General features: G+C 44.8%; 1 protein-coding gene across 3 annotated transcripts in view; it reads right to left on the bottom strand.

Annotated features, from left to right (window-relative positions):
* cfap36 (cilia and flagella associated protein 36) overlaps nt 1-26,398 on the bottom strand; it is a 140,709-nt gene that overhangs the window by 8,422 nt on the left and 105,889 nt on the right. For 2 of the 3 annotated variants that reach the window (XM_084321443.1, XM_084321445.1), the window contains 5 exons: nt 23,978-24,137; nt 13,000-13,071; nt 12,438-12,549; nt 9,093-9,301; nt 7,857-8,024 (listed from right to left, as the gene is read on the bottom strand). In XM_084321443.1, coding sequence (XP_084177569.1) covers nt 7,857-8,024; nt 9,093-9,301; nt 12,438-12,549; nt 13,000-13,071; nt 23,978-24,137 — 721 coding nt within the window. The remainder of the gene's footprint in view (nt 1-7,856; nt 8,025-9,092; nt 9,302-12,437; nt 12,550-12,999; nt 13,072-23,977; nt 24,138-26,398) is intronic. The other variant, XM_084321444.1, reaches the window with a different exon arrangement.

Here is a 26,398-nt window from a genome sequence, read left to right as displayed (position 1 = left end):
TTCCGGATTTGATGTAGGCAGGAATATTAGGATGGTACCTCCATTTTTTGAGAAAGACGTGGAAAGATATTTTCCCCTTTTTGAACGGGTGGCAACCACATTGAGGTGGCCTGATACCGCCTGGACACTGCTGCTGCAATGTGTTTTAGTTGGTAGGGCACAAGAAGCCTACACTACTCTGTCCCTTGAACAAAGCGCTGATTATGAGCTGGTTAAAGCTTCCATTTTGAGGGCTTATGAGTTGGTCCCTGAGGCCTATCGTCAGCGTTTTAGAGGTTATCGCAGGATGGAGGGGCAGTCTTATGTTGAGTTTGGTAGGGAGAAGGAGAACCTGTTTGACAGGTGGTGCACTTCTCAGAAGGCAGAGTCAAGAGAGCAGCTTAGGCAGTTGATTCTCCTAGAGGAATTTAAAAGATGTGTTCCTGATACCGTTTCCACACATCTAAATGAGCGTGGGGTATCGAAGATAGGCGACGCCGCTGTCTTCGCCGATGAGTTTGTGTTGACACACAAGTCCGTGTTTTTGGAGGACTACCGTGTTGAGTCCGGGGATAGGCATCCTGTTCAGGGGGGCCGTTTCCCAAAACCTGTGTCTGCTGGTCAGTTAACTTCACCTCCTAGGCGGGGTGGTTCTGCTGGTGCATTCCCAGAAGGGATTATCTGTTTTTACTGTAAAGAATCTGGTCATATCGTTGCTGGGTGCCCGGTGCTTGAGCAGAAAAATGTCAGAACCGTGGCTCTGGTAGAAACCATATGCAGGACGCCTATGCCAACGTTAGATGGGGATGGGGAAAGTATCAAACGTGTGGACAAAGAACTCGAGGGTTCCTCAAGGTTTATGATGAATGGATTTGTTTCCCTGACTAATGCACTAGAGTCCAAACAGGCTATAACAGTTTGGAGAGATACCGGTGCTTTTCAGTCCCTCATTCTGGAGGGGGTTTTGCCGTTTTCAGAAAACTCTTCTTTGCATTCCGGTGTCGTTGTTCGGGGCTTTGGGGGTGGATTTGTGGATGCACCTTTGCATGAGGTCACGCTCAATTCTCCCTTAGTATCAGGCAATGTTGTTGTGGGGGTATGTTCTCACATTCCCATAAAGGGGGTGTCCTTCATTCTAGGGAATGATTTGGCTGGTGACAAAGTGTTGGCTACTCCGGTTGTAACTCCCATTCCTGTGGTTTCTGAGGTCTCTAATGAGCTGGCACAGAAACATCCAGGAGTGTTTCCTGTGTGTGCTGTGGCACGAGAAATGTCAAAGGACAAAAGTGATGTTGTTGATACTTCGACTTGGGACATTACACTTAGTGACACATTCTTTGTTGAGTTAAAATGTGTACCTGTTGAGAATTTTGGAAAGCACACTGTGGATGTACCTCTGCATAATGATTCTCTTGATTGTGGTTTTGTGTTAGGCCCGGTGGTGAAACCAGAGTTGACAGGAGTGCCGGAGAAGCATGTGACAGGAGATGATATGGCAGCGCAGTGTCTCAAGGTCTTCCCAGCCTGTACGGTGGCTGAGGCCACGAACGAATTGGAGGAGGAGTGTGGGAAGGATGCTATGAGAGGTGCTGTTGTTTCATGTGACACCGTTCTAGTTGGAGAGGCTACTAAGCTTGACTTAGGCTGCCAGCCTTCCCACAGTAGCTCTATTGTCCCTAATGTTTCACTTGTGGGCAGGGATGGTCCCAGTATGTCAGTTGATGATTCTGACATTGATCCACATGTCCACACTGATTCTCTGCCATGCACTAGGTGTGATGGTCAACCTAGTTACCTAGGTCCTGTGGAGCAGGAGCCGCCTTCGCAACCTGGTCTGTTGAGTGGCAGCCATTTTGATTTTGATCAGGACAAAGTTATTTTGGGTGACGCCATTTTAGATGGTGTTCCAGACGTTATTGTGACTGTCGTACTGCCATGTTCCCGGTACACTGGGGCTGTACCTGAGGCGGTACAGCCTACTCTGGATGTTCACGGTGTGCAGTATCCTGAACTGCCAGTGCCAGGTGGGATGGATATGGGTGCGGTGGTGGTATCAGTGATCTATGGTTTTGTTGTGCTGTGTTCTGTTCTGTTAAGCGCAGTTCTCAGGTTGATTTTGGTTTGCAGTATAATTTTGACAGATCGGTATCGGTGGTCGTGTTCGACAGGGGCCGACCCGGTTCTTGCCTTGAACCATTTTGATGTTTACGTTGGATCCTCCAGTTTACCCCTTGTTGTGTATACAGACCATAACCCTTTGGTTTTTCTTCGCAGCATGGTGAACTCGAACCATCGTTTGATGCGATGGAGTTTGTTCCTCCAGGCGTATAACTTGGATATTCGCCACATCGTGGGAGGGACAACGTGCTAGCAAACGCCCTCTCACGATCATAGTACCGGTTTTTGTGGTACCCGTTATCGCTGTTGTGGTAGTGGCCCTGACAACTAAGGGGTCACAGTTGTTTTTTGTTTTGTTTATGGGTTGTTGTGTAGTGGTTGCCTCTTGGGCAACCAGTTTGGTGGGGGAGGTGTTATGTACTAGAGGCCTGATCACTCCTGTGTCACCGGGCATGCAGGTGAGGCCTGCCAATTAGCCAATTAGTGCTGATTGGTTACCTGCTGGGGAGCTTTAAAGGCAGACCTAGTAACACACATGCACTGTCTGTGCTTAGAGAAAGAGCTGTTGGGTTCTTCAGTCCTTGTCCGTTGGTTTACCTTAATACTTTAGTTTACATTTACATTAATAGTTCCTTGGTTTAGTAGCATTTTGAGTTAGAGCACAGGGTTTTGGTGTTGGTTACACATAGGTTGCGTACCCATGAGCCAGGGTCGTAACAGTTAGTAACATGTGCTTGAGCCGGTCTTCAAACAGGTGAGTATGCTCTTGGTTTATAATTTGATTTGATACACAACATACAGATATACAGATATATATCTGTAACAATATATTATACATAATAATAATAATAATAATAATAATAATAATGTACTGTTACTGTACATTTATGACATACAGGATATACAAATATACAGTACTGTTTACTAGAGATCTTAACAGAAACTATATACATTCGAGGGGGAGGAAACTGTACATTAGGAGGGGGTTGGGTGGGTGGGTGGGTGGTTGGACATTTACAGGGGCCAGTATCGAATTGCAGTCTCCCGTAGGTGCTCTCTGAGGGTGATTTTGAAGGTGGGTAGGGTTCACATTATTTTACGGCTGTGGGTAGGGTGTTCCACATTGTTGTGGCATAATTGCGAAACGTGTTTAGTCCCTTGTTTGTGCCGAATCTGGGTTGAACATGATTTGTGGAACTCCCTCTGGTGTTGTGGTCGTGGAATTCACTTTGGGAAGTATTTTGACGTGTACATGGGTATCTTAGTGGTGTAGTGTATCTTGTAGACCAGGCCCATTGCAAGTTGCTGTACTCTGTCGTCTACTCTAAGCCATCCTAGGATGTCAAAATGGGCAGGGGTGAGGTGGGTTTTAGGAGTAAGGTCAAGCAGTAGTCTGACCAGTTTGTTTTGTGATGTTTGTAATCTTGTTTTTAGTGCCTTTGAGGTGCTTTGGTACCATGAGGTGCAAGCATAGTCGTAGTACCCTTGAATGAGTGCTCCTGTTAGAGTCTTCAGGGTATTCTTGATTACCAAAGAAAAGATCCGGTACAAGAATCTTGTTCATTGGTTGACTTTTTTTATTACATTGGTTGCCATTTTGTCACAGGAAAGATTTGCCTCTAGGATAGAGCCCAGCTATGTAATTTAATCTTTCCTTGTGACAATATTGTCACCCACTGTAACAAGGGGATCAATAAAGGAATATCTTATCTTATCTTATAAGATGACATCCACATTTGTATCTTTCCTTAAGACCTCTGAAAGATGTATTTAAAGGGGAACTATCTTATAAATGGCCTTTTTCAGTGTTTAGCATTGTTTCCTAGCTATGTGGACTTATATTAATATGATCTATGTCTCTAATTCTCATATTGGCGCATTCTTCCAATTCTCCTCTCACAATATTCACCCTCACTGAACTGAGTCATCTGAAAATGTGATGATTTGTGATGTCAGAGAGACTCAGCTGCATGATAATGTGGCAGATGCCACCAGGTAGTTTAGGAGCCCAGCCTCAAAACGGCTCGCGATCTTGAGGTAGAAAAATGCTGTTTTTGAGGACTTGATTAGAAATACAAAACAATGAATTAAAAAAAATTATAATTACAGAGGTGTTCCATAAACTCACAGGAATTGTGTAAAAGTGCCCAAATAGTGAAAGAAATAGTAAAATAGTTCCCCTTTAAGACATTTTCAGACTAATTAAGGCCTTTATTGTTGATAAACAAATGTTATACCTTTTAATACTTTTTAAGGATCCGCGGACACCCTGTAGTTTGGTTGTTGAGTAATTTCCAAAGTTCACAGGGTTTGTTTTTGTTTTCCTCAGTTTTGTCATTGTCATGACATTTTATTTTTTGTCGATTTGATCATGGTGTTTACATCGTTTCTTAGCCTGTTCCTTTGTAGTTTGAGTTCAACCACGTGGGCTTGGAGGTCACTGTTTGAGCTTTTGGCAAGCTTAGACTGACTTTTCTCTGGTTTTCATAGCGGTCAGTATCTCTGAGTGCATCCATGGCTCAGCGCAGTTTTCAACCCTGGTGGTTCTTAGGGAGGCCATGTTGTTTAGTATTGTTGAGAATTTGGTTTTGAATCCAAGCCATGTTTTTTCAACTAGTGTACCACTGAGCTCATCTGACCAGTCTATGCTCTCCAGTTCTTGGTTAAAGGCCTCACTAGAGTAGGTTTTGAAGTCCCTAGATGTGACTGTTTTGTGGAGGGACTGGGAGACCCATGTTACTGACCAGACACTTTATATCAGTGATGGAGAGCTATTATTTTAACATGTAGACCACTTATTTTAACAAACAAAAAATACCACTTACATTTAAGTATAGTACATAAGTAAATGGGATTAGTTACAATACTTACTTTCCACACTGAGACAATTAAAATACAACCAAACACAGAGATATATGAATTGGCTAAGAAACTGCAGCAGCACTCTGTCTACATCTACTGTACGGCACCTACAGTCTACACACACATGCTTTGTTCTCACTGTTGTGTTGCAGCAGTTAGTTACAGGTTACAAAAGGCTTCATGTGATGAAGTTGCATCCAAACATGTGCGTGTTGGGAAATGTGTAAATAAATGGGCTACGTTTAGAGTTAAAATCACTTAAAATTAAAGAAACGCCACAAAACAACATTTCTTATTTAGTAGAGCCTTAGGCAAACATACGTGTCAGTAATACGGAGTGGAAATAGCAATGTCGGGCAGAACATTTCAGATTTATGACGTCTGGATTTCAGGATTTACTAGGTCAAAATGATGCATCAACCCTAGGGTGTGATATTTCTGTGATCTTTTATAGTATCCACAACTGTTTTCCGCTTTTCAAAATATCGCTCTAGGATTAATGATTGATCCTGGAACCCAGATTTGGAAACCGGAAACATCAGTGTAGTGTTGCCATTTCTAATCGGTGACACAGACATGCGTACATTCGTCCAAGAAGTTCCACTAGATTGGAGCGTGTTGTTCTGCGGCGTAACCTTCCTAAAAAAATACTAATTGTTTTGCAAATTGCTGCGGTAAAATGGGTTTCAAACCACATTTGAAAACAAAGCTGAATTCTTGGACACGACATTGACCGTATTCAGCCGGTGGCCATTTTGCTCTTATGTCCTGCTTTACTGCTTAGGATAGGATTCCTTTCTTTTGGGATGGGATTTATAACTGCAGTAATAAATATAATCCTTCTTCGTAAAGAGACGTGGACAGGTCCAGGAGATAATCTGTTAAACCAGATCCCAGGTGTTTACTGATAAACATGTTCTCACCGGGTTCCCCCGCCACGAGGCTCTGAGGAACCTTTTAACAGCCTTGTATGGTAATGGCAACAGAAACATCCCACCATGCGTTTCAAATAATAATCTGTGTGTGTGTGGAGGTATTCTGAGGTCAACCGGGTGGAAAGGAATCCCGTCCTGAACAGGACATAAGAGCAAAACGGCCACCGTGTGACTATGGTCGATGGAACTGAAAAGCGGACTGCAGTAGAGAACAGGCCCTTCCTGAGGGGCAGGACAACTATGACACGCCGCACTGCCACAAGAGTTGCCACAAGTCACGGAACAACACACAGAAGGGGTACGTCGACGCTGGTCCGCGGATCACCTTGTGTCTGGAGTTGTCGGCTTGTTGTACCGGTGGTGGAGGAGGGGTACTGACCCCGTTCCTCTGGGACTGACCCACGGCCTCCAGAGAAGGACGGGCCAATCCCAGGGCAGCCAGAGAGACAGAGGAGCAAGAAGAACCCAAATCAATTCACGGTGCGTTCGCGGTCGGTCCACGTCAACCGGTGAAGTCATACCAATTACCATTGTAATATATATATATAATCAGAAAGTCAGGACCAAATCAGATCCAGACAGATTATTCAACCTTTATTTCTTGATATAGGTGGTTTGAATCCCAGTATGTCAACATCATATGTCCTATGATGTCTCATGATACTCCACAATAATAAAGTGTGTTTGCACCGTGAAAAGGTCACCGTTACGTCACAACTCTTTATCAATTTTACGAGTTGACAAGGACCTGCCGAACGCATGATAGGTCAACAGAGAGGGAGGAGGAGGAGGGAGGAAAAAGAAGAGGGTGAGAAAGACAGCAGGTGAGGGGTTAAAATGAGATGAGATCAAATCAAGTGTGATTGGAAATGAAGAGACATGATGAAAATATCAGAACACAACCAAGAAAAATGGAGAGAGAAAATAACACACGGATGAGCCTATTGCTGTGGAAGTGTGATGTTAGGTACTGGTGCCACCGGTCACTACTACTACTGGCCTGGCTAAGATACAATAGCCGACCACTTATTTCAATCAAAAAGGTCCTTGAAGAGCACTGTAAACTGTGGAGTCCTTTTGTCATTGTGTCTGACGACTTTTTTTTTCTCCCTCTGTATATCTTAGTGTTAAGATAACCTCGTTTCTAGTTTTTTTGAGTTAGTGTCACACTGTTTCTCTAAGGGTGGAGATCTGATTCAAGATTTAAAACTCTCTGTATTATGGTACTGCGTTTTGGGGTGGGGCAGAGCTGTCATGTACCGGCAGGTGTCGGTGCAGAGTTGTCATGTACCGGTGTAATAGCGGCGGGTGTCGGTGCAGAGCTGTCATGTACTGGTGTGGTAGCAGTGGGTGTCGGTGCAGAGCTGTCATGTACCAGTGTGGTAGCAGTGGGTGTCGGTGCAGAGCTGTCATGTACTGGTGTGGTAGCGGTGGGTGTCGGTGCAGAGCTGTCATGTACCGGTGTGGTAGTGGTGGGTGTCGGTGCAGAGCTGTCATGTACCGGTGTGGTAGTGGTGGGTGTCGGTGCAGAGCTGTCATGTACTGGTGTGGTAGTGGTGGGTGTCGGTGCAGAGCTGTCATGTACTGGTGTGGTAGCGGTGGGTGTCGGTGCAGAGCTGTCATGTACTGGTGTGGTAGTGGTGGGTGTCGGTGCAGAGCTGTCATGTACGGTGTGGTAGTGGTGGGTGTCGGTGCAGAGCTCTCATGTACCGGTGTGGTAGCGGTGGGTGTCGGTGCAGAGCTGTCATGTACTGGTGTGGTAGCAGTGGGTGTCGGTGCAGAGCTGTCATGTACTGGTGTGGTAGTGGTGGGTGTCGGTGCAGAGCTGTCATGTACTGGTGTGGTAGTGGTGGGTGTCGGTGCAGAGCTGTCATGTACCGGTGTGGTAGCGGTGGGTGTCGGTGCAGAGCTGTCATGTACCGGTGTGGTAGCAGTGGGTGTCGGTGCAGAGCTGTCATGTACCGGTGTGGTAGCGGCGGGTGTCGGTGCAGGGCTGGCGGGCGTCTCCTCCGGTACGGACATCTGTTTGGCTCTCTGCTGCTCCTTCTTCAGGGCCTGCAGTTTGTCTCTCTGCTGTCGGAGATACAGCGCCCTCTGCTGGAGCTGTTCCTGCTGGGACGCAGACAACTCCTGGAGAGGAGGGGGAAAACACACACACACACACACGCACACGCACACGCACACACACACACACACACACACACACACACACACACACACACACACACACACACACACACACACACACACACACACACACACACACTTGAATACAAACATAATGTATCTCCAGCCATGTGTGTTTTTGCTCATTTATTCTTAGGTCGAATAAAGGATTTCAGTTAATATTTTACAATGTTGATGTTTCCTCTGGCTGGATGTATTCTAAGTACTGGTCTGTAGGATGATATCACTGCAACTCACACAAGTTGGAGAACTATCTCTCTCTCTCTCTTGCTCTCACACACACACACACACACACAAAGGGAGCCGCATGTGATTGGTGGAGGCGGGTCCCTTACAAAAAACTGTTGTTGCTAATCATTGACAGATGCTAGCCTGTAATAATCCCCCCAAGAAAAATCTACTTTGCATTTGATATATTGCAAATATATGCCATCACACACACTGGCATTTAAAGGGTTAGAATTATAAAATGAATATGTGGTGTTATGATCAGGGCTGAAGTTGAATAACATATTGTATTTTTTTCAATCTGACATTACAAAAAAACTGAAAATCCATCAAAATCAGTGTTGTTGCTAATCATACATATGCTAGCCTGTTTTTTAACAATCATTTGTGATGCCAACACTGGCATTTAAAGGGTACAAATAAAAAAAATCCTGCACCAGAATGCAGGAAATTAAGTCTTTGTAACAAAAAAAAATCTGGTGGGGGACCCCCAGACCCCCTGCTTAAAAAGTGGCCTGACTGGGGCTATATTTTGCACTATATTTCCTGGCCTGAATGATTTCCCCAGTCCGGCCCTGGTTAAAAGCCTCCAATGCTTATTAGTGTGTGTGCGTTTGAACGTTTGCATGTTTCAACCATACATTTCCATTTATAAAAAAAAATATATATATATATATATATTTTTTTTTACCTCCTATAATAATGGGGGTTGCGGCTCTCTGACACCGTTATTTGGGGGTCACGGCCTGAAAAGTTTGGGAACCCCTGGACTAGAGCACTCACAGTGTACGGCTTGGAGATCCCGGCCTCTCTGCGGGCTTCGTCCAGCCAGCTCTCAGCTGCAGTATGACCGCCGCTCTTCTCCCTGGGGGCAGGGCCGGGCGTGTGGCTGGGGCTGGAGGTGGGGCTGCGGCTGACCACGCGCTCACTGCCCTTCACTGGGACCCTCACCGCTGGAAGGACTCTGGGTTCTGCACAGTTACTGCCACGCTCTGGAACAAACAGACCCCGGTTACATTCCGATCGGACTCAAATCAGTAACCTTCTTTGGAAGTAACTGGAGTAACATTTGGGACAGCGAGTGCGAGTGGTGTGAAATGGGGGATAATTTAATTTGTTTTTTAATCCATTTAAAAAAAAATTTATCTTTCCCCCCCCCTCCTTTTTCCTCCGTTTTTCTCCCATCCCAATGTTAGTCATTATGCCAATTCCCAATCCCCTTCCTGGTCGCTGCGCACATACCCCCTACGGTCGGTCTGGGAGAGTGGAGGCTACCACGTGCTTCCTCTGACACATGTGTAGCCGCTTCTTTTCACCTGGCAGCGCGGACTCTCACTGAGAGGGTGTAACGTGTGGAAGGATCACACTAACCCCCCTTAGATCCTTTCCTCGCTGAGCAGGCGCCCCGACCGAACTGTAGGAGTCGCTGTTTACAACGACCAGGACCCACCCACCAGCTTTCCCACCCCTAACACTGCCAATTGTGTTAGTATGAACGACCAGCCAAGCTGGTAGCAATGCCGAGAGCTGGGCTCGAACCCAGCATCTCCTGCACTAGTGGCGAGCGCCTTGCCCACTGCGCCACTTAGCCGCCCTTGTTTTCTAATCCATTTTAAATGTTGGCATCGGAGGAACCTTTCAAGTCAAGTCAGTCAAGAGTTTTATTTGTCACGGCATACAAGTATACAATGAAATGCGGGGGGTCTTGCCCGCAACGATGTGCATAATACAATAGTAATATATAATAAGAATCCAATAGAACGACATTGTGCAATAAACAAGTAAACAAAGTAGGGCATATCGGTATATGTACATGAGTTATTTACAGAGCATGGTAGGACATGCTAGGTCCTGTGGTAGTGCAATACACTGTTAGCTATGGATGAGGCACTGGGTCTTTATGTACACTGTTATACAATGCTATATTATACAATCTCAAGTTATACTATACTATTCTTAAAGTGACCTTTCCTTTTGTAAAGTGGCCATAAGTGTGAGCGTGTGCAGCATGAGTGTGTGTGTACTCATGTTAAAGTGGATGCTAGTGTGTGAGCGTGTACAGTGTGTGTGTTGTGTGTGTGCTCATGTGTGCTTGTGTGTGGAGAGTTCAGTGTTCAAGGCTCTGATGGCCTGGGGGAAAAAGCTGAGCCGAAGTCTCTCTGTCCTAGTTGCTGGTGTTCGCAGGCGTTTGCCTGACCGCAGCAGCATGAACAGGCTGTTGTTGGGGTGGTGAGGGTCTTTCATTATTCTGCAGGCTCTGGATTTGCACCTCTTGTTGTATAGGACCTGCAGGGGTGGTAGTGCAATACCCCGTGGTACGCTCGGCTGAGCGCACCACTCTCTGTAGGGCCTTCTTGTCCTGCGCCGTGCTGTTTCCATACCAGGCAGTGATGTTTCCAGTCAAGATGCTCTCTACAGCTCCGGAGTAGAAGGACTGGAGTATCTTCCCAGATACTCTGAACTTCCTTAACTGTCTCAGGTGGTAGAGGCGCTGCTTCGCCTTTTTTACGACTGAGTCTATGTGTGTTGTCCATGTCAGATCCTCTGAGATGTGGACCCCCAGGTACTTGAAGCTGCTCACCCTGTCCACGGTAGCCCCGTTTATCCTCAGTGGTGTGTGTGTCTCCTGCTGTCTCCTCCTAAAATCCACGATCAGCTCCTTGGTTTTACCAATGTTCAGGAGCAGGCTGTTGTCCTGGCACCAGCGTTCCAGTACCTCAACCTCCTCCCGGTAGGCCTTCTTGTCGTTGTCCGAGATCAGCCCCACCACCACTCTGTCGTCCGCAAACTTCACTATGGAGTTGGAGCTGAACTTGGCCACACAGTCATGTGTGTTTAGTGAGTACAGCAGGGGGCTCAGAACACAGCCCTGGGGGGACCCGATGCTCATGGTGATGGTGTTGGAGGTCTGACCCCCCACCCTGACTGCCTGGGGCCTTTCACTCAGAAAGTCCAGTATCCAGGCACTCAGAGCGGAGCTCAGACCCAGCTCGATCAGCTTGTCTACCAGTCTGGTGGGGACTATGGTGTTAAACGCTGAGCTGTAGTCAATGAACAACAGTGTCACATAGCCCCCCTTCTGACGGTCAAGGTGGGAGAGGGTGCTGTGCAGTACTTGGGAGACCGCATCATCAGTGGACCTGTTTGGCCTGTATGCAAATTGCATAGGGTCCATATCACTGGGGAGGGAGGCACAAATGTGATCCATGACCAGCCTCTTAAAACATTTCATGGCCACAGAGGTGAGTGCCACCGGTCTGTAGTCATTGAGACCTGTTGGGGAGGGTTTCTTTGGTACCGGGATAATGGTAGACATCTTGAAGCAGGCAGGGACCACCGACTCCGCCAGGGATCGATTAAATATGGTGGTGAACACAGGGGCTAGCTGGTTAGCACAGGACTTAAGTATGCGTCCTGTTATTCCATCTCGGCCAGCAGCCTTTCTGGTGTTCACCTGCATAAATGCTCTTCTCACACTGTGTACCGTCAATGAGAGAGCGTCCCCGCCCCCCGCGGAGCCCCCCCCCCCCCCCCCCCCCCCCCCCCTCCACAACAGCCGGCGCGCCAGTGACGTCATTAGCCATTGAGCTAGCGGCGCCACTGTTTGCACCAAACCGCTCGTAGAAGGTGTTGAGCTGGTCCGCAAGAGAGGCGTCGTCGCTCCCCATTGAGGGGGCGCTGACTTTGTAGTCAGTTATCGTCCTCAGTCCCCGCCATAAGCCTCTTGTGTCATTCTGTGCCATTTGTGCCTCCATCTTGTCAGCATACGTCCTTTTCGCAAGTTTAACAGCCTTGCACAGAGTGTAGACTGTTGTCTTGTACTCTTCCATGTTTCCTGACTCTCTGCCCAGGTTGTAAGCAGTGGTGCGAGTTTTCAGGGCTGCTCTGATAGTACTGTCCACCCACGTTTTCTGGTTCGGGAAGACCCTCGCCTTCTTTGTGGGGACGATACTATCAGCTAGTGTTGTTATAAAGCTAACAACAGTGTCTGCGAACTCGCTGACGTCACTGGCGCTTCCCTCGAACATATCCCAATCGACGTCATCACCTTTGATCCTTGGCATGAATCATAACAAGGTTGTGAACCTATGAACAGAGAGCCAGCGCATGAGTATTACTGTGAGCCACCTGTGTTGACTTTAAGAGGAGTAGTAGCAGCAGAGCTGGTCTTGGCTGGACTCTTCTGGCCTCCCGTGGCAGCCATTGTGCCCTCCTCCCTCCTGGTTGGTATGTGGTTAACCTGGAGTGAGAAAGACAAGACCTGCTCTCAGATAGGCCACAGTACACTTAGGACAACAACAAATGACATAGCTTGACATTCAATACAACGGCAGTTAGCTTAAAACCATAGGCTTCAGCATTATGAGCCAATTCTCACCTGATCTCAGGCTTCCATTTCCCGTCCTGACGGACTACTACCCACCCCCCCAACCCCGTTCCTCCATTCTCCTGTGTCTATTACTAGTACTACTGCAGAGCATCTTGCTGTCATGTAAGAGAAGGTAAATGCCACTTGCTCTCATTGAAAACAACAATAGTTGTCTTCAAATGATCTTTCGGTTGTATCAATTGACCGTATTATCAAATTGCTGAAAATAGCTAAATTCACTTTGACAGTTCCATTAAGTTGGATTTCCGCATTCACTACTCCGCAACTACTACTGCGACTATATGAGGCTGATTCAGTTACCGTGGGAGAGATTCCATTGACTAGAGGGGACTGGAGACTACTGCTGTTCCCAGCCTTCCCCACAGCTTTGGTCTGAGCATGGAGTGGACAGCACAGTGGACCGAGGAGGACACATCAAAAGAAAGGACAAATTCAATGTTAGAAGGGAGCGCTAATATTGACCTCAATTGATATATTGATCTCAAACCCCTGCCTTCTTTTCTTGATCCTCCGAATACAACTGTTGCTTCCCTCAGACAAACTAGCAACAGTTGTGATTGGAGGATCAAGTAAAGAGGGGGGGTTTTGAGATAGGCCCATTAACATCAGCCTTTAACTTCAGCCTTTAAACAATGGTAGCATTGAGTGCATGTAGGAAAATGGAAAAGGAGATTTGTGACACAACACCAAGATCAGTTTAACAAAGACGAAAATACAGACACATAGAGGTAATGCTGGTTATGAGGGCAGTATATTAACATGTTAATTATGGCAATTTATCTACGCAAATGAAACCACATCACATATTTTACCCCAACCGCATCCCATAACTTCCAAAGCAAGTCCTGGTGGGCAGTGCGTTTACATCACTCCGACATGTAAACTGGAAGAATGATGAGTAACCGGACATTTTACATTTACATTTTGTCATTTAGCTCAGGGGTTCCCAAACTTTTCAGGCCGCGACCGCCAAATAATGGTGTCAGAGAGCCGCGACCCCCACTATTATAGGAGGTAAAAAAAAATAAAAAAAATCGAATTATAATCTTTTTCTTTTTTTTTATAAATGGAAATGTATGGTTGAAACATGCAAACGTTCAAACGCACACAATAATACGCATTGGAGGCTTTTAACCAGGGCCGGACTGGGGAAATCATTCAGGCCAGGAAATATAGTGCAAAATATAGCCCCAGTCAGGCCACTTTTTAAGCAGGGGGTCTGGGGGTCCCAGGAATTCTTTTGTTACAAAGACTTAATTTCCTGCATTCTGTTGCAGGAATTTTTTTATTTGTACCCTTTAAATGCCAGTGTTTGTGATGGCAAAAAACATATGTTTTTTTGTAATCTCAGATTGAAAAAAATACAATCTTTTATTCAACTTCAGCCCTGATCATAACACCACATATTAATTTTATAATTCTAACCCTTTAAATGCCAGTGTGTGTGATGGCATATATTTGCAATATATCAAATGCAAAGTAGATTTTTCTGGGGGGGATTATTACAGGCTAGCATGTGTCAATGATTAGCAACAACAGTTTTTTGTAAGGGTCCCGCTTCCACCAATCACATGCGGCTCCCTTTGTGTGTGTGAGAGCAAGAGAGAGAGATAGTTCTCCAACTTGTGTGAGTTGCAGTGATCTCCTGGTTGTTCCCCACCTAGGTTATCTAACTATTGCGCTGCTGCAACTAGAAATACTGGCCTGGCCTGCTTCTAAGTTCAGTGGCCTGACTGCATACACTTTTTTTCAATTTTTTTTGTTTTATTTCTTTTGGATAATTTTTTTTAAAATGTAATCATCTGGCGACCCCCACTTTGGGAACCCCTGCAGAGGCTTTTATGCAAAGCGACTTACAAGTTCTGTACAACAAGTCAGCAGGAAGGGTACAACTCTGGCAGCTAAGTAACAGTGTTGAACTTGGGTGCTACAGTCTTGAGTGGATAGTAGTATACACTTATTAGCATAGTAGGTAGTAATATAGGCAAGGAAGATTATTTAGTAGCAAAGTGCATGGATAGTAGAAATATAGTAAAAAAAGGTCATTATTATTTTTTTATTTTAAATAAATTTTATTTATTGTGTGTAATAGTCGACGGCGGAAAATTGGTCAGGTTACGGCTGTCCCGAATGTGGTGGGAAGTTCGTTCCACCATTGTGGAGCAAGGACTGAGAATAGCCGGCCTCTCTCTGATGACCCCCCCGGAGCCTGGATAAGAGTGGGTCTGAGGCGGCCGGCCTCTCTCTGATGACCCCCCCGGAGCCTGGATAAGAGTGGGTCTGAGGCGGCCTGGAGGGGCCTGTTTGATGACCCCCCCGGAGCTGGATAAGAGTGGGTCTGAGGCGGCCGGAGGGGCCTGTTTCAGGACATCTCCCTCCACTTTGATACCTGTCATGTATCCCAGAGCTCCACCATAAAAAACCTTGGAGTCATTTTTGATTCCTCCCTCTCATTTAATGCACATATAAAAAATGTCACCAAAATTGCATTCTTCCATCTTCGTAATATCGCAAAAATACGCCCCATTTTAACTCTGGCTGATGCTGAAACCCTGATTCATGCTTTTGTCTCATCACGTCTGGACTACTGTAATGCACTTTTGTCAGGCCTACCTAATTCAAGCATCAAAAATCTTCAACTCGTGCAAAATGCGGCTGCACAGATACTAACTAGAACTAGAAAATTTGATCACATCACACCAGTTTTGTCCGCCCTACACTGGCTTCCTATCCAAGCCCGTTCTGACTTTAAAGTGCTACTCCTCACCTACAAAATTTTAAATGGGCTTGCACCGCTCTATCTATCCGATCTCATCTCCCGATACTCGCCCGCTCGTGCTCTGCGCTCACAAAATGCGGGGCTTCTATCGACCCCTAGGGTTAAAAAGAAATCCGCCGGCCACAGAGCCTTTGTCTACCGCGCTCCCTACCTGTGGAACAAATTACCTGCTGTCATCAGGGGCGCCTGCTCTGTCGAAGCTTTTAAATCCCTGCTTAAGACTCATCTTTTCTCTCTCTCCTTCAACCTACCCTGATCTCACCTGGTCGGGGACTGACCTTTAGATTAATCTGTGTAGTTTAGTTATGGTACAGGGTACTACATGGTACCACTGGGTAGTTTACTACAGGGTAGTTTAGTTAGGGTACAGGGTACTACATGGTACTACATGGTACTACATGGTACTACATGGTACTACATGGCACTACAGGGTTCTACATGGCTCTACATGGCTCTACGTGGCACTACAGGGTACCACAGGGCACTACAGGGTACTACATGACACTACAGGGTACTACAGGGTACTACATGGTACTACATGGCACTACATGGCACTACAGGGTACTATAGGGTACTACATGGCACTACGGGGTACTACATGGTACTACATGGCACTACAGGGTACTACATGTCTGCTCCTTTGCAGCACCACAAACATGGGAACTCTCTAACTCTTCCCCCCCCCCCTCCCCCCCTTCTCTCTGAGTGCCCGTCTCCTGGCGCTGACTAAGGTGATGGATGCCTCGGGGTCTTGGCCAAGATTGTAGTGACTGCTCTACATGCACCTCCGAGGCCTTGGATCAGTTATTCACCGCCGTCTGTCCGTGGTCCTGTCAACTGATTAACAGTATTAACAGACTGTTAACAGATTAACAGTCAATGCGGTTTCATTGCTGGGTTAAGTACTTCCATTTCTATTCACATAATACGCCTACTTCATATATCTACTCCTTTCACATATATGCCTACCACTTGTATCTATTGCTATGTCCGCCTACTACAATCTCATGAGCCGTCTAACGCCTGTCCCGTCTCCCTGTCTCCCTATGACTTGCTGTCCTGGAGTGTTGGACGTCCCGTGACGAAGGCCGGGAGGTTGCGACCCCCTCTGCGTGCCCCCCTGTCTCCGGAGGTCTCGTAGTGGTGACCGGAGTGCCGGATGTCCCGCGATGATGTCGGGGAGTTCGTGACCCTCTCTGCGCCGCCCCTATCTCCCTGTCTCCGGCTGTCCCTGAGCAACGACCGGAGTGTTAAATGTCCCTTGACTAAGACGGGGAGGACGTGACCCTCTTTGCGCCGCCCCTGTGCCTCAAATAGATTGCTATCAGCTCTATCTTTAATCTTTCAAAATGTTCAGTTGCTATCGCTATTAGCTCTATCTTTAATTTTTCAAAATGTACAGTTGCTATTGCATGCACTCATCTGTGTTCCACTACACACATGAGTGCATGCTTACCAACTGTCCGTCTGCAACACTACTATCACCAACATCTAAGAAGGGAGATCCCCCCTTGAATGGCCCTTCTAAGGTTTCTCTCCTCCACACTGCCTGTGGAGCTTTTTTTCCCTATTGTTAGGTTTTAGTGAGTTTTTCCTTACCTTCGCGTGGGGTATGTCTGGGAGTGCTTGCATTCTTTCATTTATTTGCATCCATCTAAAAATGTTTGCACCTTATGGTGTTCTTGTTCTGTTCTTGACTTATTGTTATGTTTTCTTCTTGACTTGTTTAAAGAAGATCTGTACGGCCCATGGGGACATTAACGTGTGTTGTTGGGCCCTATAAATAAATTTGATTTGATTTGAACAGACTTCTGAATTAAACCCAAGTCATACGCACTTTCCTTCCACCGATGTTTGGAGAGCGGCCGGGATCCAACCAGCGCCTATAAATCTTTGCTGAGGATGCTAACGTTAGCGGTGTCATCCTTACCCCATGAAGGAACCGACAGGTCAACAGACATCGGAGAAGCCCATATTTTATTTAACTCTATGGGATCGCCGGTCAATGTTATTTAAGGACTGATAAGTGATAAGTACCCCTGATTACCTCCCCTGGCCAATTTGTCACGTATTTCTTCATTAACACTTTTGTGTTGACTGCAATTTATCAGAGCCTATTTTTTAATGACAGCCCTACTGATGAATTATCACAGAGACCAACATGGCTAACAGATTATATAGAATTAATTTGTTTGAATATCGCCACTAGTGATGTCATCGGGGATAGTGACTCCTTGTGTTGTGTTAATTACATTGCCAGGAAATGATGTAGATGAAAAAATAGCAATACCACCAAAAAAAATTCATCTGGAACCGCAAAACCAATTTACCCTTAAAATGAAGACAACACAGTGTAAATATCGTTTTATATATAGTTATCCCCAAGCATACACCACATTTAGCATAAAACGCCTGACGATTGCATACCCAAAGTAATTAGCGATGTATTATACGTTATACTTATAGCACACAGTTTGTTGCATTAATGGAATTATAAAACAACTAAAAGAAAATTGTTGCCATTTTATTGCTGTTTTTACCTGTTATAACAAAGGAAAACCTCAAACTCGTATGACGAGGAGAAAAAAGACTGGCATGTGTAGACCTACTTTGAAATAGAACACAGAAGAGGAGACAAAACAATGGAGTCTGTAGACCGACTTTGAAATAAAACCCTGAACTATGCAGGTATGTTCGAGTCCTTCCCTTATTTGTGGAACATTTATCAAATTAAAAGTAGTCCACTTTGAAAAAAGACTACCATGTGTAGACCTACTTTGAAATAAAACACAGAAGAGGAGAAACAACACTGGCATCTGTAGACCTACTTTGAAATAAAACCCTGAACTATGCAGGTATATTTGAGTCCTTCCCTTATTTGTGGAAAATGTATCAAATAAAGAGTTGTCCACTTTGAAAATAGACTGGCATCTGTAGACCTACTTTGAAATAAAACACAGAACTATAGGGGCGCTCCAGTAGCACACCATGTACCGCGCTCGTCGCGGAGTACCGCGCTGCGTCGCGGATCGGCTGACCCCGAGTTCGATTCCCGGACCCGCCGTCATTTACCAAATGTCTTCCCCTGCTCTCTCTCCCGTTTCACCCTGCATCTGTCGGTCATGCTTGACCAGGAAAAGCGATAAACGCTAAAAAAATAAAGTAAAAAAAAAAAAAAAAACACAGAACTATGCAGCTCTATTTGAGTCATTCCCTTATTTGTGTAACATTTATAAAATAAAAAGTAAATTTTTTGTTGTTCGCAAATTTCTCACCACATATCAGGCATACAGGTAAGCCAGCATCGTTAGTCGTGAAAGCAAATTAATCCATGCTGAATTAAACGCTCTATTTTCCTCAGACTTTCCTTTTTTGGGATTTATCCATGGTTAGTTTACTGGGGGATCCGAAACTCAAGATTAGCCACCTGCAGACGGCAGGGAGAGGTGCAACGTATATTTTAGTTGATGAATTATTTCAGTTGACAAAATATTTTAGTTGACGAAATATTTTTTCATTTCAGTGTCACAGTATGACCTCAATCTCCAAAATAAGAGATGTAAAAAATGTATAAAAAATGTAATACATTTTTATTTCTTTATTTTTTTAAGTAACAGGGAGCCATAGCAGAGTGGCTAAGAGCAGCATGCAGCTCCGGAGCCGCAGGTTGCCAACCCCTGTCCTATAGCAACTGCTTATCATGGTGCTGTGATTAACACAACACAAGGATTCTATGTCCCCGATAGGGATGGATACCTTTCACATTTGAACCGATACGGTACCGGTACCGGTACATGTGAATCGATACCGGTACCCAACGGTACCTTTTTCGGTACTTTAGTCTCTAAAAATGTAATTTACCTTCCTCAGTCGTGAAAAAAAATATCCAAACTTCAAATAACTACAATAAATACATTATTTTATTTTATATATTTTTTTTATCTCACGTGAATCGATACTCGGTAGTACCGACATGTTTCGGTAAGTACCTTTAAAAGTACCGAATTCGGTACCCATCCCTAGTCCCCGATGATATCACTGGTGGACATATTCAAACTCATTTACTTGCAATAACTGTCAAACTAAATGAACGTGTTCAAAACGGTTTACTTTTCGGATGTGTGTGAGATTTAGGGCTGTCAACTAATATTCTATATTCAAATTAATAATAGAATTGTTCAAAAAAACATACATTAGATTGTAAAAATTTATATTCGAATTGTGTGAATTGTGTTTCTCCCTCTCGACTTGTCACGTGTGTCTGAACGCGCTGCATGACGGACAGGAAAGACGTGACAGCTATATATATTCATGGGATATCACTGCGCCCTTTACGTGCACCTTAAAAAAGCACTGGATAAAAGTATACATTCACACTAATAAAACAAATTGTCTATTGGCTGAGCAGCCTGGCATTCGTGTGACATCATGTCCGGAATCAACCAGGAAATAGCTAACGGCTAATAGTTGTTGTCGTTGTTGAAAATGAATAATAATCACAAGATACATTCAGTGCTGGATCTAACTAAATGGATTCATGGAGAGTGGAGACACATTTATGGAAAGTTCAAGACTGGGACCACAAAGCTTCTGGAAGGGTTAGAATGATATGCAACAGCCAGGGCCGGATTAACGACCGGGCCGTCCAAGTGGGCCTCTAGTGACGAGGGGCTTCAAAAAAAAATAAAAAAAAATTAAAATGTTTAATTAAAAAAAAAATTGGAGGCCCCTTGTCACTAGAGGCCCCAAATTTTTTTTTTAACTTACATTTTTTTTGGAGGCCCCTCGTCACAAGAGGCCCCAAATTATTATTATAATCTTTTTTTACTTACTTACTTTTTTTTTTTTTTAGGTCGCTCGTCACTCGAGGCCTTTTGGAGGCCCCTCATCACTAGAGGCCTTTTGGAGGCCCCTCATCACTAGAGGCCTTTTGGAGGCCCCTCATCACTAGAGGCCTTTTGGAGGCCCCTCGTCACTAGAGGCCCCAAATATTTGTTTATTTTTCTTTAACTTTAATTTTTTTTTTATTTTGGAGGCCCCTCGTCACTAGAGGCCCCACATTTTATTTTTTTCTTATTTTGGAGATCGATGTCATACTGTGACACTGAAATGAAAACATATTTCATCAACTAAAATATTTAGTCAACAAAAATATTTCATCAACTAAAATATACAGTATGTCACACCCTGCCGTCTGCAAGTGGCTAATCTTGAGTATTTTTTCTCCTCTTCATAAGAGTTTGAGGTTTTCCGTTTGAGGTAAAAACAGCAATAAAAAGTCAAAACTTTCATCTCCACATCCCAGCCCCGACGCCTGAATACTTTTACCAACGGATTTCCAGTTCCGCGTTCGCGTTCTGCGCTCTGATTGGCCACTGACGTTTCTGGTAGCGCCAATCGTGTGACGCCTCTTTCTTTCACCGGTTAAGCTTAGGCACTCTTTCGAAGTTGGTTAAGGTTAGAGTTTGTCTTAGAGCAGGGCGATAGAACACCAGCCCTGATTCCATACTCTAACCTTAACCAACTTCGAAAGAGTCGCCTAAGAAACGTCAGTGGCCAATCAGATCGCAGAACGCGAACGCGGAACTGGAAATCCGTTGGTAAAAGAATAGACACGGCCCAACACGAATAAGGCAGATTGGGATCATTATTCATGACAGACAGCAGAGACCCGCCGGTGCTGATAGCGGATATCATCGAGCTCCCCCTAGTGACTAGGGGGCGTTATTTCTAAACCTAGCCACTGACTGACCAACTTCGAAAGAGTGCCTAAGCTTAACCAGTGTAGAAACAGGCGTCGGCCAATCAGAGAGCGTCTTGCCAGAAATGCGGCTAGGTTTAGAAATAACGCGACTAGGGGCATCCACTACACACTAATAAAAAAAAATAAAAGAAAAAAAATATATATAATCAGATCCTCATCCAGCGTTTACTTTCACAGCATCTATAGTGACTACTAGTATCATCTAATCTCTTCTCTATCTACATTTTTTATACAAAAATTTGTATTGCAAATACAAATATGATTGATTGTTTGATAATGAGGGGTGAGAGACGTTGAGTCTACGTGACACTGACGTCCAGGTCCAGGGGTCACTGTCAGGTCAGGTGACCACTGATCGCGAGAATTGCACTTGCAAGTTGATCAAGTAGGCTAAGACTCGTCTCGATTAGTACTGTATGATCATATGACTGACACTCAAAAAACATGGATAAAAAAGTTAAACGGTGGGAAAGCGGAGCTGCTAAGTTAAAATCTAAACAGGAAAGGGACAGAAAGAGCGAGTTACTTCGGCAAAGCATACCAACTATCTCTACTTTTTTCACCCCGTCAGGTAAGACTAAGGAGGACCTGGAGGAGGATAGCCCCCTCCCCCTGGCTAGCACTAGTAGTAGCAGCAACATCGTTAAAGAGGCTGAGCCAGGCGCCGTGGGCAGAGAGGACGAGAATGCTAACGTTATTATTATTATTGATGCTAGCGACAGAGAAGAGGCAGCGGCAGCCTCTAGTTCAGCCGGCCCACCACCACCAGTGGCTGCCAGTGCCACCTGTTCGTATACGCCCGCCGCATCTCCACAGCCCAGCCCCAACACCAACACGAATGACTCTGAGGCAGACCGCGATGATGACAGCCCTGCCGCCGGCGGTGCTTGAACATGACTGTACAACTGTACAAGCAAAACTGTACATTGGAATATTGACAAAACCATACTTGGTCATTTACTGTACATTGGAGGGGGTTGTGTTAGGACATTTACAGGGGCCAGTTTCGAATTGCAGTCTCCCGTAGGTGTTCTTTGAGAGTGTTTTTGAAAGTGGGTAGTGATTCACATTCCTTTACAGCTTTGGGTAGGGCGTTCGACATTGATGTGGCATAATTGCGAAACGTGTTTAGTCCCTTGTTTGAGCCGAATCTGGGTTTAACATGATTTGTGGAGCTCCCTCTGGTGTTGTGATTGTGGTATTCACTGACCTTTGGGAAGTATTTTGACATGTACATGGGTACCTTGGTCGTGTAGTGTATCTTGTAGACCAGGCCCATTGCAAGTTGCTGTACTCTATCGTCTACTCTAAGCCATCCTAGGTTGTCAAAGTGGGCAGGGGTGATCAAAGTCCTTTTAGCTTGGCCCTCAGAGCCCACCACTTCTAAATATTCTATATATTTTTTAAAGAGACATATAAAAACGCCACTGTGCGTGTGTGCACTTATGTGTGTGTGGGGGGGCCTCCACAAGAATCTGGCCCAGGGGCCTCTGAAGTCTTAATCTGGCCTTGGCAACAGCGCTTCCAATTCGTGATGATGGCAGAGAGTTCAGATCCCAACTCAGCTCCGGAGAGCGCAATCTGAAAAGCCCCGTTTGGAAATACTTTGGATTTATGCTGAACCAGTTAGTTAGTTAGTTACATGTATTATTTTGTGTGCTAAGTGCTAACCCTAGCGTTTTGAGAGTTATATATAATTTAAGCACCCTAACTTTTGCGTTTTTTTATAGCACTTTATTGTAAATCATCCCTCAGGGCAAAACGACTTTGTTTAGTCACATTTCTAGGGATTGTGTGCCTTCTGATTGGGAAGGGCATTGTTGTTGAAAGTTCTTCCCCAAGTCAATGGTCGCCTACTGCTCCTTTAAGTGTGTGACCTTGCAAACGTGGAGGTTATTATGCATAGGGGTTTTTAGTAGTGCTGTCAATCGATTAAAATATTTAATCTGATTAATCTCATGATTGTCCATAGTTAACTCGCGATTAATCGCATTGTTTAAAAAAGTATCTACCTTAAACTGATCTTTTTCAAGTTTTAATACTCTTATCAACATGAGTCAACAAATGCTTGCTTTATGCAGCCATTTAACACAAAAGGATGACCCTCATGCATTGCAAATTTGCATCAAATTCAAAACAGAGTGATGCACAAAATAACTTAAAAGAAAATAATAATTTAAAACAATGAATAAAGTGCATGAAATAATAGGGGAAAGAAAACGTTAGGAACTTGTTACATTCACCCACACAAGGGCTGAGAACTCCCACCCCACCCCCCTCTCTCTCTCTCACACACACTCTCTTGCCCCTTCCTCATCGCTCTCACCCCCCCTCTCTATCTCTCTCTATCTCTCACACACACACACACACACACACACACACACACACACACACACACACACACACACACACACACACACACACACACACACACACACACACACACACACACACACACACTTTGAGTAAGAAACAAACATAGTATCAATGAGAGTATCAATAATACACCTGAGTGAAGTCTAGTAAAAAAAATTAAAATAAAAAAAAGTTTTGGAAAAAGTTAATCGTGAGTAAAAAAAAATAGTGCCGTTAATAGAATCGGGGGTTAACACGTTAACTTTGACAGCCTTAGTTTTTAGCTATGATAACAGAACAGCAGTCTACTACAGTAGGTCACCTTAACTATGATAGTAGAGCAGTAACAGCTGTAGAACAGGTGGCACACAGTGGCTCACCTTGGCAGTGGTGCTCTGTCGGCTGGGGGCAGAGGTTGCTTGCTGGGCTCTCGCTCCCTCCACAGCTGGCCTATCAGAGCAGCTACTGGAGGTGGAGCCAAGCTCTTCCTCAAATAGCAACCGCCGAGACATTTCAGCATCATACTCCTCCTTTGACTTCCTAAAAGAGCAAACACAGAGAGGGTGAGAGAGTGAGTGAGAGAGACAGAGATATTATCAGTTTTTTTTATCCGACATAAAATCATTGAAATCACCACTCCTCCACATATAGTTATAACATGTATAATGAGTACTACATGGACTAGCCTATGGTGCATTGTTCTTTGTTTGAACGGATTAGTTTGTAAGTTTCAAGGTTTATTAATTGTCACAATAAAATACACATACTTTACAGTGAACTGCTTGGTTCTGTATGAGCCCCTGAGAGTGTGCTTCATACAGTAAAAAAAAGTAAGTAAGAAAGTAAGTAAAAAGTAAGTAAAAAGGTAAGTAAAGAGGAATATACAATATACAGTACATATATACAATATACAATCTAAAGTACAACCTAGGTACAATCTAACAGTTGTAAACAGTGAGGTACAATGCAAAACAATGCCAACAACGATTTAATACGTGTTTGTCCGCCAATCGTTGAGCGCCAACCACATATATACGTTATTTGATTGTTATTTATTTTATTCACTATTCCCAATCATTATCCATCCAGGGAGCCTGTGTAACCATAGGGAATGAGTCTGAGATCGCAAAAGTCCAATACCGCCGCCTGGTGGTATGCGGCCGATGTTGCTAGTGGTATGCAGCAGAGTCTCCCTTTGAGACTCTGTGTATGGGGCTGTGTGTCGATGAGATTCCTCCGGGCGGACTTTTCTAGTAACCTTGACCAAGGGCTTTACCCGATCGCATTGAATAGTTTCGATCGCATTGAATAGTTTCCGGGACCCCCGATTCATTATGCTGTGGTGGGTTATGTCATGGCCCAAATGGACATACAATCTACCAGATGGCAATCAAATAATTGCAATATTCATTTTGGAATCTCACCGGCCACAGGTTAGAGCAATTTAACGTCAATTTCAGCTCGATTGTGCCTTGTTTTCATAGCCATCGCCGTTATTGACTGTTATGTGGGGGTATATGTTTGTGCCCTGATCAGGCGCTCCTAATGTGAGTCGTCATGTCTAGATGTAGTCCTCTGTCATGGTGTGTAGTCCCTATTGTTTTCCCCCAGGTGTACCCAATTACCATTACCCCAGGTGTGTGTTGTCTCGTCATTCCCCTGTGTATAAGTAGTCTGTCATCCCTTCCGTCTGGTGCTGATCCTGTCTGTATAGTTCTGTGTTTGTCTGTTTATTATTTGATGTTCATTTTGGATTACAAAACCATGCCAATTATACATTAAATATTCTTTATTTAGATACTTTGGCTACCGTCTCTTTATTATGTAACATTGACCAGATAACGAGCCTTCCTGTAGTCAATGGTTACGTAATATGGGGGCTCGTGCCAAACTACTCGGAGCAAACATTTGGTGGTGGCCGCTGGGCTGGATCCACACTGAGGTATGGTTGACATTGTCGTGTGTGTGACCCATGTTTTAGACCCCCTTGGCAAACACTTCTCCAATAGGGAGCGTTCTCAACCAGCTAGGGCAGTCGGACCATTTTATATATGGTGCCTTCCATCGCATGGGGACACACCACATGCGGTCGGGGGTATTAGAAGGACCCTGTCAGGCTCCTCCTAGGCCGGCGTGTGTATAGTGTTTACTTATATAGGGGTGCTATAGTGAGGGTTGAGAACGTTTGGGGATGGGTTTGGTTTTTTTTTTTTTTTTTTTTTTTTACACACGACGGTGGTTGATTTGCGAATATCTCTAGGTGTGGAAGCGTTAGGCGGTCATGCCAGTGCTCGCTTATATTTCTTACATACAGTACCAGTGTTTTGGTAGTGGAGCGGTGGCCGAAGTAGGTAGGGACCAGGGCCCTCATTCATCAACGTGGACGTAGAATATGTTCTATTTCCACACGTAAGCACAGAATGTAGAATCAGTGTACGCACAGAAAAATCGGGATTCATCAACCGTGCGTACACAGGTCCTATGCTCCTCCGTGTTGATGAATACCACTTTGTTCTACCGTCAATGCTCGTGCATGATTATCCATATATGGTCATGAAAGTGAGGAAACACCCCCCATGGGATGTGAAATAATGGACTGACCCGAGCGGAACTCTGAGAAACTTCACGGAGATTGTTCACTGCTGTCGAACCAAGAAGACACTATCGCGTGTTATGGGATAAATAAAAGGCGGACTTGTAAACGGTGATGTCAGATATCAACGGCTCCCTAAGACCATTGCTGCAATTCTGCCTGGACAGCTCAAAATACTAATAAAGACCGTTCGTTGACCACTGTTTGG

Source organism: Notolepis coatsorum (genome assembly GCF_963971535.1).
Source record: "Notolepis coatsorum genome assembly, chromosome: 9".
NCBI lineage: Eukaryota > Metazoa > Chordata > Actinopteri > Aulopiformes > Paralepididae > Notolepis > Notolepis coatsorum.
This window is presented reverse-complemented; position numbering and strand designations above follow the sequence as displayed.